Genomic DNA, 13,504 nt, shown 5'->3' on the forward strand with positions numbered 1-13,504 from the left:
GGATTCAGAAGTCGGTGCGCTCTAAGTCAGATTAACAGTTTGAGCTCCTGCACCTGTGTCTTTAGGCAGTATGTTTTAGCGCATGTGCACGCAACACGTGAATCTTTGGTGAAATGTTTCTCGTGCACATTGTGGTCCCAGGACCTCGCTGTCAGGGTTTACCGGTGTCTAAGGCTCCCATTTTTCTTCTTTTTATCAGGAAACCATAAATACAGGCCCTTTTGTGATGCGCTCCACATGTCGGAGGTGTGGTGGCCGGGGCTCCATCATCACGTCTCCTTGTGTGGTGTGCAGAGGAGCAGGAGAAGCCAAGCAGAAGAAGAAGGTGGTGATCCCTGTGCCTGCCGGTGGGTCTGGGGCTCCTCCACGCACAGGGGCTGGGAGCCGGGGCCATCGTGTCCTTGTTTCTGGAGCCCAAACTCGAGGAGGAACCAGGGTCTCCTTGCGTTTTCCACTGCACCAGTTATCCTTAAAATCTGCACCCATGTCATGTGGGGAGATGGAACCCGATGTGACTGCTCTGCTTCTGTGTGAAGGACTCCCCCATCTCCTCCATCTTCTGTCCCAAGGCCAATGTCGTCCCCACTGACAGCCCAGCGGGCAACACCACCCCCTCCTCCTGCCTCCAGGGCCAGCTTGTGCCTGCTCTCCCTAACTGGCTCCTGTTCCTAAGGTAGTGTTTCCACTGCGTGGTCTGGTCATGTCTCTCATCCTGTTGAAGACACTGCAGTGACTCTCAGGGGCCGAGAAATGGCCTCCCCTTCCAGCCCCTGCTGGTCTCAGCCTCCGCTCTTTTTAGTCTCCCCCTCATTACCTGCCCTGCAGCTTCCTGACTTTCACGTAGCCCCTGCCTCCCAGAACAGAGCCTTTGCATACGCCATTCCCCGGTGACTGAAGCTCACTGTCCACCTTCTTTTCAGTAGGTTAACTCTGTTCTCCCGGAGCTCCCAGCTCAAGTGTCACTTCCCCAGGGGAGCCTTCTGGAACCTCCCTGTTCCTTAGATGTTCCTTTGTCTGGAGCTGTGATCTTTTCTTTCTAAGAACACGTCTCTGTTTGTAGCGATACATTTGTTAGTATTGTTATTTGGCTAATAGCTGTCACCCCAATTAGACTCTAAACTCACTGAGATACGAGGTGGACCTGGCAGTAAACCGAAGAAATGAATAGAAGGGGCTTTTGTTCAGTTATCAATTATTGTATGTTGCACCTTTGGAAAGTTATTCTTGTTTTAAGTTATACTTGTTGCTATCTTCGGTAGTTGTGTTATTCCTTGTTAACAGGAAACAGAAAAGAGTAAGTTGGTGGGTTGTAAATGGATCTAGCATAGAAAATGCCTTGGGAGGTCCCAAAATAATCGTTCTCTTTTGAACTTTTGTTTTTTCTTACAGGAGTCGAGGATGGCCAGACTGTGAGGATGCCTGTAGGAAAAAGAGAAATTTTCATCACATTCAGGGTAGGTTCTCTGTTTGCACAGCTTCTGTCAGGCCCTTGCTCTCCTGGAGAGGGTACGGCCCAGGCTTCTCATAGGAGAGGTAGGAGCTTCACAGAGTGTCTGGCCATCTGAGTTTCCAAGATGAGCAGTGACCACTTTGACAGGGTGATTAAACGTGTGTTACATCAAGCTTTTGTGCTAAATGTGGAGAGAACAAAGTTTCCTCGAGGTGTTTACAAGTTGGACTCATAAAAATACAGAAAACATCTTGTATTTTTTATGTATCAAATTGTTCATAGGGACAAACAGTGCCACAGCTACAGTTTTACGTACAATGTGCAGGGCAAACCCACTTTTCTGAGGTGAGGGAAACATGAGAGGAGGTGGCGCCTTCTGCCAGCGATTCCACCAGACGTGTACCCAAGGAGGTGCAGTTCGCAGAGGCAGGGTGTGTGACAGCCTCGTTAACAACAGCGAGACAGTGACAACAGTCTGCTGTCCTTGGAGAGGAGAATGGTGAGTGGTCTGCACTGTGGGCCCAGGGCACCTCAGAGCAGGAGGCTCGCGCTACACATGTCAGCATGAGATGTCCTGGGACTTCTCAGTTACGAACAGGGAGAGAGCAGGTTGCAGGGCGAGGGAAGGAGGTCATCTGTGTAAAACTTTAAACCATGTGAGGTGGTGTTATGTATTGTTTAGGGGCATGTAAACATGTAGGAAAAGTAAACAGATGCTTGTAGGAATGATACCTACTAAATTGGCCTGGTTACTCTGGAGGGGTGAGCTGGAGGTGGGGAGAAGTCACCTGTGTCCTAATGTTCTGTTACCTAAGCTGGGTTGTGGAAACACCGTGTGTTATTTACTTTGCTGGTTTACGTATATGTGAAATATTTTATAATTTAAAACAAAAAAATAATGTAAAGGGTGAGTCTTCTAGACTGAGAAATCGAAGACAAAGGCAGCGGGCTGGAAGCCAATCTATAAGGAAGGCTTGGTAGAGAATTCAGATTGTTCGCAGCTGATGATAGAGAAGAAAAAAAGAAGAAATCACTGGAAGGCAAAGAACGTCTTTGACACACAAAAAATAGTGCTTATAAAATCAGAATAATTCCAGTGTTGTCAGTCTGACTTGAAGGTAGTTTGTACCAAATGACTCTGGAAAGTAAACCGTTTTCGCCTTTGTAGATTGTATTAGTCTGTGTTTCTTTATACTTTCCAATAAAGATTTTTATTTTTTTAATGTTCAGAAGCTGATTTTACTTTTTTACTTCCCTCAACAGTTGAACAGCTTGATCTGAGATGACACTCTTGCATTGCAGTGGAGTAGGAACCTGCCCTGTAACTCCCAGAGCCTGGGGGCGTGGTTGCTTTGGTGAAAGTACATTCTCTCCCTGACGCTGTGCTCTGAGCTGCTGAGATGCGTCTGTTGCCCGCTCTCCAGAATAACTTCTCTGAGCGTAACCCCCTCTCGTGCTTGGCTGTAGGTGCAGAAAAGCCCCGTGTTCCGGAGGGACGGTGCAGACATCCACTCCGACCTCTTCATTTCCATAGCTCAGGCCATTCTGGGAGGCACCGCCAGAGCGCAGGGCCTGTATGAGACCATCAACGTGATGGTAAGAGGACAAGTGTGGCCTCGCCACCCTTGTATTTCCTTGTTCTTTTTTTCTGAAACGGGAAATGGCTGAGAAGTGGCTGGAACCTGGGAACAGCCAGCCTGTCGGGGATTCGAGGAGACAAGCTGGGTGTGGGGGGGAAGGAGGAGTGTTGGCTGTGCCTTGGGTGTGACTTGGCAGGGAAGGGAGCTCCCGGGCCATGTCCACTGCTGCCGGGCCGGGGAGCAGCCTCAGTGGTGCCCCAGTTGGCTCTGCCTCCTCCCAGGTCTTGCTCTCCATGCTCCCTCACTCCTGCTCTGGGCTTGCCGCCCCAGACTCCCTGCCCTCAAGGCCGTCACAGGCTCTGCTCGGGATGGACCTGGCTTAGCCAGTTTCCGTGTGGTGTCTGGTGGGTTTGGTCTAGAAACCTGAATGGAGTTCTTTTTGGGAATAAGATTGTCTTCACGTAGTGAAATGTTTTCATTTGGGCAACTGGAAACCAAGGAAAACCAGAGATTCCTTTCTTTCTTTATAGATTCCCCCTGGGACTCAGTCAGACCAGAAGATTCGCATGAGCGGGAAAGGCATCCCCCGGATTAACAGCTATGGCTATGGAGATCACTACATTCACATCAAGATCAGAGTTCCAAAGTAAGCGCTGCTCAGCTGTGGCGAGGCCCGCCCGATCTCTGCAGCTTTCAGCACTGGGCAGGAGCCGCTTGAGGGCTTCTTACCTGCTGAGTTGGTGCTGAGCGGCATGGTGGTTCAGCGCCGAGCCCGACTGCCCGACCTGTGTGACTCTGCTGCCATAAGCGCTGAGGCTTAGGCAGGTTACTTCTCGCTCTAAGTCAAGTGTGTCCTGCCCGGGCGCTCCTTCTGAAAGTGGACGTAATACAAAAGCTCGACCTCGTTGAGTTGCTGGAAGATTAAAGGAATAACCCATAGGGAATGCTTAGCTATTGCTGCTGCTGTTGATTTTGTTATTATTGTTCTCAGGTTGCCTGCCATCTGGTGGGAGAGACCTATAACCAGATAGTGGTGGGTGATGTCTGCGGTGTCTGGGAGAAAAGTCCAAGCCGGGAGCTGTGGGCATCCGGAGCAGGGCATGCCAGACTCCACTTGAGAGGACTGGGTTTCCAGCCCTCTCTTTAATTAGATCATTTCCATTTTGTTCCCCCCTGTAAACTATTTAGCATAGCCACAGTGGCAGTTGTTTAGAACAAGTTAGGGTAGTTCAGGAGGTTTATTTTACGGAAGCTTTGAGGGTGTGGGCTCTTGGATTCAGGGTGTGTCCTGTGCCTGGGTTGCGGGTCTTGCATTTCCCACATGCTGCATGGGGACTGGCCGCGTCCACGTCCTTTAAAGAGCTGCCCAGAGGAAGCACTCTGACACTGACTGTGCTCGGTCCACAGGAGACTGACAAGCCGGCAGCAGAGCCTGATTCTGAGCTACGCTGAGGATGAGACCGATGTGGAGGGGACAGTGAACGGCGTCACCAACACAAGCACTGGTAAGGTGGCCCAGCGACCTGTGGGAGCCCCCAGCCCCTCGGAGGGTGGACGGTTCAGAAGCGTGTTGGGGTTTCCACTTGGGCAGAGCAGAGTAGAAAGAGGAGAGCTGAGGGCTAGGAACGGCAGGGGCAGCCGCGCTCCAGAGTAAAGCTGTTCCCCCTTCCTCTGCACCTGTGCTGCTTGCCGAGGTTAGCAAGTTCCACGATGCTTCCTGCCAGGTATCAGCTGTGTGTCTCAGAGGGCTGCTCTCCTGAGTTCTATCCTTGGTTCTGCCACTTGCCTTGTGACCTTGGGCACATCCCTACCTGAGATCACCTTGTAACCACTAAAGGAGAAGATGGGTTGGGAGGCTTAATGCATTCCTCTCCCAGAAAGCTTCTCCAGGATTTCAGAGTGTCCTGTAAACAACTACTACAGCAATGAAGGACCGTGGTCACATTACCCCAAATCTGCCTGTTCATAGCAGGCTTAAATTCTGAATTCCTAGGGCAATGAAAAACAAAACACCTTATTTACCCTGAGCTTAAACATCATAGGCCCTCTGTAGAGTGGAGTTAAATATTGGTGATTTGATACCAAAATGCCCACAGGCAGAAGCTTTGACCACGGGAACCTCAGCCACAGCCCTCCTCCCATGGGATGGGGCTGCTCTGCTGAGAAAACGCTGTTCTCTGTCGGTTGGGCCTCTGCTGGGGCCAGGACAGGCCGTGCCAAGGGTGAATTGGCTTCAGCTGCCCAACATGTCGCTTCCTCCTTGCATCATTTTGTTTTTGTCTGGGTCCTGGATCTGCCTCTCACCTTCTCAGAGCTTGAATGGCATTAGATCAGTGTATGGTCATTCAGAGCAGGTGATTGGAGTGGGGGGTGGGGGCTTGGCCTTGCACCCCGGGGTAGGGGTGGGGGTCCCAGCAGCAATAGCCTTTGCATGGACTTGGCTGAGCTCGTTTTGTTTTTGTTTTTTGTGTTTTTTTGGCTGTGCCATGTGGCTTGTGGGTTCTGAGTAACCAGACCAGGGATCGAACCTGCACCCCCTGCATTGGAAGCGTGGAGTCTCAACCCCTGGACTGCCAGGGAGGTCCCCTGAGTTCCTGTTAAGTCCAGGGGACCAAGTCCTCCGTGAAAAAGCAGCTGCCACAAATCCTGTCTGTGGCCAACTAGGCACCAAGTGGGCACTTACTTTAGTGGTTTCGTTCTTAGACTTTTTTCATATTTTCTGTTAATATCCCTTGAACTAAAAGGAAGTGGGAATGGTTGTTCCATGTAACTCTACTTATGCACCTCTAGCTTCTTCCTGAGTCCCAAATTTTTCCGCAGTCATGGAGCATGTGAGATTTGTTCTGCAGCCAGTTCTCAGCTGTGCCCCCTCCCACATTGGGAACTTGAGGTCCACCTGGGCCTTGTTCACTATATTTGAATGTCAGTTATTAGTCATCACCAGTTGTTGTCTTCAGTCCCTTTCTGAGAGCTTAAATTGGGAGTTGATCATGCAGTCAGCTTATGAGTGTTCTTAGAACCGTCATTATTTTCATGGTTCTTTGTCCTGTTAGCTCATTCCCTGTCCCCTTGTTCAGCCAGGATTTATTGGGACGCTCCTGTGTGCCAGACACTTTGCCAGTTCTTCCTTTAAATGTTTATTGACATAATTTTGTTAACTAGAGCGTAACTTTACATAGGCATTGGATGCATTTGTGAAAAGTGTTTATAAAGTAAAATGAGTATGCCGAATTACTATTTTTTCTACTTCTGTTGTCATTTCAGAATTGTATTCCAGTGGGAAATTTGGCTGCCAGACATAATTCTTTAAAAGGCATTTAAGAATCTTAGTAATGGCTTCAAAGAATGCATTGTCAGTCAGTCTGCTACCTGGGTGTGGTTAAGCCTCTTGTTACACTGTGAAGAAAGTTACCTTTGCAGTCCACGTGTGAAAACACACCAGTGTACAAAATTCCCCTCCTGTCAACTTCCTTAAGGTGACTCCTATTTATTTAAGTAGAGCCTGAATCTCTTTCATTGAAGTTTTACTAGAAGCAGTTGCTTGCAGTCATCAGTGGTTCTTGGGCTAAAGTGTCATTTCTTAATAGCCTCTAAGTGAGATAGTCATCGGAGACTGTCACTGCAGATACAAACGGATTCCTGGGTGTCTTTGCTTTCATTACGGGAAGGCATTTGGAATAGTTACAATTATGTAGGAAACTGACCTAAAGTTTTTGGTGGGTTTAGTATCCCTTGTTTACTTTTGTTCCCTAAAGCCCCTGCTGAAAACCCTAATGTCTGACCCTGGCTTCATTCCCAGTCTGTGAAGCAGAAGACCGTAGTGAGCTTGGGACCCTTAGTGCTCTCGGGGGCCTGGGGTGCTCTGAGGTACCACGTGGCCTTTTGGGTTTAGAGACAGTGTGGCTCATTGTTTGTGTTTCTGGATCATCATTAATTCCTGTGACAACCCACATACGTACACTTAGCTGTCGTGTAGGAGCCTGTTCCATAGCTCATTATTTGGGGATCCCACTGTGTTCTCTTCTCTGACAAGCTGACAGTTGACTATAGAGCCCCTTTATCTAGGCAGGGTGGAGGCAAGAGGAAGATGAGGGAAGAGACATTTTAGTGGAACAAGGGGTGCTCCACTGGCTCAGTCTGTGCGTGTAGACGGCTCAGGGAGTCAGGCTGTGAGTGTAGACCCACACCTCTACCTGTAGGGTGGGTCCAGTCCTCAGAAGTCATCCTGGAGTCCTGTTGGCTTCTCTGTTTCTTCACACAGATGGTCATTGAGCATTTGCCACGTGATAAGCAATGCACAGAGAGACAGGGTCCCTGCCCCATCCAGCTTACAGTGTGAGTGGGGAGGACAGGGCAAGCACTGAACCCCCAAATAAGTGTTAGACCTTGCTTATAACACTAGGGGTTTGTGACTGTGGAGAAAGGTGGTACACATTCCCAGAATGAATGTTACCTGGTTATTCTTCATTTTGTAAAGGGCCATCAAACACTTATGACTGGGAATCGCTGCCTGTAGGCTGGGAGCATGTCCTCTTTGAATCCCCTGCACGTGCACAGCGCCTGTTAGCTGAGTTTATCTGAATTCATTTTCCTTCTGAGGGATGGAAATGTAACCCCTGCTCGGGCAAGCTGCGTGTGGTCTGATAGAGGAGTCCTGTGCCTCGGGTCTGACCTCTGCCTGAGGTTGGCTGAGCAGCCCCTCCGCTCTGGTCACCTCCTGAAGGTGCAGACTGGAAACGCTCATGCAGTGCCTGTGCAGCTGGAGGGATCATGGGCATTTCCTGTTTATCCTAAGTGCAGGAATCATGTGCCAGCTTGTATCCTGTAATGAAACCAGAAGGCACCTGAGTGCTTAGGACATCCTATAAGGACACGTCCCTCCTCCCATGAGCCAGAAAAGTGATGTAGGTATAGACTGCATCATCCGTGTGCAGAGGCTCACAGTTTATCCCTGACTTTCGGTTCAGAATTTTAAATTCAGTGTTTAAATCCTTTGATGTCCCTGTCAGTAAGCCTTATTCCTGAAGGAGCCCACATTTAAAATATAGAGAGATAAGAATGTGTTCTGGTGGCAGGGGGTGAGAATTTCCAGGTGTGTCTGTGTTCTGTTTTATTTTTTGGTTTTGAATCATTAACCCGCTAACTAGGTATTTATTCTGGCTCTCCCAGACTTTGGCCAAACGCTGTGGCCCCGGGGCATGACTGCAGGGACAGCAGAGTGGGGGTGGGGGTGATGGTGGTCACTGAGTGTTTCTGTGCCCCATTGTGACTAATAGTTAAGAGCTTGGGTTCTGCTATCAAATGATTCAGGTCCCAGCTCTGCCATTTTTAGCTATAAAGCCTTAGGCAAATTTCTTCACTTCTGAGCCTCAGTTACCTCATCTATAAATTGGGGATAATAGTAGCATCTACTTCATAGGGTTCTTCTGTGATTAAATAAGATCATGTGGATAAAGCATTTGGCACGATACCTGGCACATGTTAAAAGCTCCATCAGCAGCAGTAACTCATAGTGTGAGACACACACATACGTGCACACACACACAGACTTGCTGTCCCCTCACCAAGGACATAACAAAATTCAATACTTTTGCCATGCCTTGCCTTGTCCGAGGAGGCCCAGGAAATTTCTGGTTTGTGGATTCCTTTGTGTTAGGAGAGTCCTTTTTTGTTACTTAAGTCTTTATGTAAGAAAAGGGGACGTGAAGGACTGAAGGAGGGCACACCTGGCCTTGTAACCTGCGGCCATGGATGCCTCTCACAGGGGCCTGCCGCCGTGACTGTGCAGTGCCCGGGTCCTCACCTGGGGAGCCCTGGGCATCGGGCTTTTGTGGTTGCTCAGACCTCTGTCAGCACATTCTTGTTTGGGGCCACCGCTATCTCTCTGAGGACATTCCTGACTTAGGAGAGCACATCAGGTCCAGAGGACGGCCCGGGGGGCTGTACCCAGGACAACCTGCCCCACCCCTGCTGGGGGCCTGTTGCCCAGAGCTTTGGGCCTCTCACCAACAAAGGCGTCTTAGACTGAGATCTTGGAGACGTGACCATTTTGTACCCTCGACGTGCTGTACTTGATGTACATCTCCTAGCATGTTGAGATGTGCTAATTCTCCTAGCACAATGAAAAATATTGAGTACAGTCCAGCTCATAACAAGTTGGCCCTCTGCCTCGTGGTTGGCAGGTCTTTAAAACGATGTGTTAGTGCAGCAGAGTTGCTCTCAGTGGGCCCTCAAGAAACAGCAGATCAGCCTCCCTTTATCTGGAGCATTTGGAGCCAGATGCTTGCCCAGTGACACACAGGGTCCTCGGCTGCCATTGTCATAGATGAGAAGTGCGCATGTCCTGGGATCCCCAGGTGTCCCGGAGACGGTTTGTGTGCCCCGACAGGCTGTGGAAGCTGGTTGGTTGGTCTTGGTGCGTGTTCTTCACTTCTCGGAGCCGGTGAGTGAGAGCCTGGACTTTGGCATCTGACTGCTTGGGTCTCATCTCGGGCCTCCCGCCTGCTTACCGGCTCTGTGACCTTGGGCATGCCACCTAACCCCTTTGTGCCTCTGGTTTTTGGTTTTTTCATCTGTGGAACTTACCTGTAAGGTTAGCCTAAGGATTGAACGAGCTAATGTGGATGCCGTGTGGCCTGGCCCAGAAGACATCTGGCACTTGGCTCTATTTCTATTATGGTTGTTAAGGTAGAGACAGCTCCTTTTTGTCCCTTTCTATTTCTTGTCTTCCTTTCGAGGGCCAGTGACTCGAGGAGCAGTTGGGATGCTCCGAAGTGCTGAGTCATCTGACAGGCGGGGCAGCCCTGGCCAATCGGGGTGCAGCCCCCTCTCCTCTCCGGGTGGCGCTTGGTGGCTCCTTCAGTGGTGAGCCCTGGGTAGCCAGGCGGGACCTGGGATGGGACACATGGAGGTGTGCGCCCTTGACCCCAGTTCTCTCTGCTGTTTGTGCCCAGGTGGTAGCACCATGGATAGCTCCGCAGGAGGCAAGGCTAGGCCTGAGGCTGGGGAGGACAAGGAGGGACTCCTTTCCAAACTTAAGAAAATGTTTACCTCCTGATATCCCAGCCGAGGTAGGAAAACCCCTGAGGTTCCTCCCCTTTTTGTTCCCCTCTGTGAACTAATCCGTTTTCTGTCACTTTAACCAGTATCGTCCCCCCACACCCAGAGTTGAAGAGGTTCCAGTCTCAGGCGTGGTGTGTCTGGCTCCCCTCAGAGTCAAGCCTCAGCCTGTGGGGAGTCAGCCGGTAGTGCAGGGCCGAACCACAGAATGTAGCCGCTTCTGCGGCTCCACTTCCTGGAGAGGTTGCTGCTTCCCAGCCCTCCTTCCACCAGCTCCTGGGGGCTCTGCGTCCTGCCGTGGTGAGGACCAGGTTGCCCACGGTCACAGAGGGCAAGTCATAGCAGAGCCAGGCCTAGAACTCAGATCTCCCCAATCCCCGCCCTGTCCTGCCTGGGAGGCACGGGGAGGTGTCAACCTTGGTTAGGGCTGGGGTGGGGGGCACTGCCAGGAGTCCTGCTTGCTCACTGTGGTGTCTCGGGACTCACTTTTTACTTGTGCTGGTCCCTGGTGGCTGGGGCTCCTGGTGCAGCTCCTTCTCAGGGATGACAGAAGCTCACCAACGGGGCGTGTTCTTCCTGCGATGCCAGTGAAATGTAACTGTTTGTGTCTTGGCTCAGGAAAACGGTCCACCGGAAACTAGGCCGGGAGCAGCAGCCCCTCCTTGTGGCCAGGGCATCTCAGATGCAGGAGGATTCCACACAGCAGCACCGAGCCCCTGCCTGCAGAGGCCCTCTGGACCACCTTGGAAACAGCAAAATCATGTGACAATGCACCTCTCCATGGAAGGGTCATGGTGGACAGCCCCTGGGCAGTAAGGCATGGCAGGTCTCAGGGCTGGTAGTTTCCTATCCATGGGTAGGTAACTTGGCCTCTTCTGGCTCCGGCAGAGTCAGACAGCTGGACATTTCTTGCAGAGCTAAAACTCTGATTTGGAATCAAATGTGGTTAAAGAATTAAAGGCCATGCTTACCGCTTAAAAATGAAGCCTTAAGTTGCACCGAGTTGTGAAGTGATTAATTTCCCTCTCAGCAAACCTCTGGGAGGTTCCAGAATGAGTCTTTCCTGACAGGGTTGTCTTTTCCAGGAACCTGGGGCATGCACGCCCCACTTGTGTCATCCACTCCTCAGCAGGGGCATCCCCTGCTAGAGTTTGTTTTAATTCCAAAAGGTACCAAGCAGCTGGAACATGGGGGCCTTGGGGGCCCGGGGTGACACATATGAAGACAGTCCCTGGAGATGCTACTCTTGATCACATGGGCCATGATCTCTGTCAGGATGGATAGTCCTTCCTCCCACCCCACTTGGGGTGGCCCCTTGTCCCCTGACAGTTGAGTTCTGTTGTTCTAAGCCGGGTGTGAGTGGAGCTCCTGCCCTTCTGCTGGACCACAGCCAGCCGTGGCCTGGGGCCGACTAACGGCCTCTTAAACCCGGAGCCCTGCCCTGCTGCCTGCCAGGGCCTTGGTTCTCACCACTCACAGTTGACTTCTGTTTTCAGAAGTGTGTTTAAATTATTCAGTGCTAAGAATCATCGTCTTTTCCTCATAAACGTTTGTTTAGGAAAGGAGAGCACAGTCTCAGCAGTTGAAGGTTCTCCACCATCCAGCCAGAGCAAAACACTGTTTCCCCAGCCTTGGCTCGTAGGATGTGTGGGTTCCATTGTGTTTCCAGATCCCCCTGCTGTGGTAAGACAGGTTAATGGAGAACACTTCTGATTAGTTCCCTTTTTGTTTTCCTTCATAATTTACTAAAATAAAGTATCTACTAGTGTCTGCTTTAGGAATGTAAAATGATTCTGTATCAATGTAAATAAGATTATCTACTACAAAGAGATATTTAAAACCTAAATTGTTGTCATTTCTTCTTTGAGAGTTCAGACAGCTTTCTGCAGGTGGCCCAGCAGGGGGTTACTGGTGGTCACCTGCCAGTCAGGTCCCCCCACGTCTCTGCTGGCCTTCCTGGGGCGGCTGGAGGTAGCTGTCCTAGTCCTTGGAGTCACGTGCGCCAAGCGACGGGTGGCGCTCTGACAGGCGCTGACCCTCTCCAGCCCAGATCCCAGAGGGGGGAGGGTGCTGATCTGACGAATGTTCTAGGGTTCGGCATGTAGCTTTTTCTCTGGCAGCCTGCGATTTGAGAGACGTGCAGTGTGGCCTACTTAGGTCCCTACAGGTCACCAGCTCCCTCACTAGATTTTTTTTTTCCTCCATTATTTTCAGAGGAATATTAAGGTATATTTTTGTGTTGCAGTGTTAGTCTGGGCTGTCTCACAAAAGCCCAAGTGCTGTCATGGCTGGAGTGGGCCCCGAGCATATAGCTCTGCCCCACTCTGGGTTCTGGGCTGAGCAGGTTGAGGTGTGAGGGCACTGCTGGGTTGGGTGAAGAGGCTGGGAATACCTGTTGGGTGAGAAAGGGGCTCAGTGACTTCCTGCCAATTTCCAAACTTGTCCTTCATTGAACAGAAGTTTGTCAAGTGCCTGCTGTGGACTCAGTATGGGCCTGGAAGGATCCTAGACCCCGGGGTATGGCGGTGGGGAGCTAGATGGTTTCTCTCGTGATAGCTTAGGTTTTCTTCCTGGAGAAGCCAACCGAAGTCCCACTCATGGCCTGTCTTCTGAAAACAGAAGCCTAGACTTTGAAAGGGAAAAGTGGATTTTCTTTCTAGCGAGACATCTTCATTGCTGTACTGAGGCGTCCTCCCCTCAGATGGTCAGAAGGTGGCGGGGCAATATCTGTAGAATCAAGCGCCACTCAAGGCCTGGACTGGATTTGGCTTATTCCCACAGCTGGATCCTGAGACGTGTCTCCAGACAACTTTGCAGCCCGAGGTGGGGCTGTAGTGTGAGGTGAGGTATTTAAAAATACAAAAGAGTATCTCCAGGTCCCTGAGCCTCTGGGGATCGAGAGGAGGAGAAGTAGATGGTGTGAGCATTTGCTGAAATGTTTGGAGCGTGGACAAGGGAAGGCATTGGAGGCTCACAGGCCTGACCATGTGAGCCCAGGGGAGTCAGACACCGCTTCGCACAAATGCCCTTACGTTGCCTTCACCACAGCCTGGCCAGGGGGCACTGGGTGAGCAAACAGACCCAAGAGGCTCGGCGACGTGTCCATGGCCTGCTTGTGGAGGAGGAGCGGCTGGAGCCTGGCATCAGCTCCCTGCAGTTCGCCCTGGACCTGGACCTGGACCTGGCACAGCAGGCTCTACCCAGGCTTGGTACTGGCCAAGGGCTGCTCCAGGATCTCGGCACGGTGAGTCATAGCCCCAGCAGGTGAGTTTCCCACGCAGGGGCCTGGGGGACTTGGGCATCACAGGGCTGGACACAGATGACCTCTCATGTTCTCTTGCTGACATGGGTGGGCTTGGAAGCCCATGTCATCACATCCTTTTCCTCCTACCCTGCCTGGGAGGCTGCTCCCCTC

General features: G+C 51.1%; 1 protein-coding gene across 2 annotated transcripts in view; it reads left to right on the top strand.

The window, feature by feature from the left end:
* Nucleotides 1–11,929, top strand: part of DNAJA3 (DnaJ heat shock protein family (Hsp40) member A3) — a 31,019-nt gene extending 19,090 nt beyond the window's left edge. Inside the window, exons 6-12 of one of the 2 annotated variants that reach the window (XM_060031661.1) lie at nt 200–347; nt 1,390–1,454; nt 2,918–3,046; nt 3,561–3,676; nt 4,438–4,535; nt 9,984–10,100; nt 10,708–11,929. In XM_060031661.1, the coding sequence (XP_059887644.1) occupies nt 200–347; nt 1,390–1,454; nt 2,918–3,046; nt 3,561–3,676; nt 4,438–4,535; nt 9,984–10,087 (660 nt within the window). In that variant the 3' untranslated portion in view covers nt 10,088–10,100; nt 10,708–11,929. The remainder of the gene's footprint in view (nt 1–199; nt 348–1,389; nt 1,455–2,917; nt 3,047–3,560; nt 3,677–4,437; nt 4,536–9,983; nt 10,101–10,707) is intronic. The other variant, XM_060031662.1, reaches the window with a different exon arrangement.
* The last annotated feature ends 1,575 nt before the right edge of the window (nt 11,930–13,504 follow it).

The sequence above is a fragment of the Delphinus delphis genome, chromosome 15 (assembly GCF_949987515.2).
Source record: "Delphinus delphis chromosome 15, mDelDel1.2, whole genome shotgun sequence".
Taxonomy (NCBI): Eukaryota; Metazoa; Chordata; class Mammalia; order Artiodactyla; family Delphinidae; genus Delphinus; species Delphinus delphis.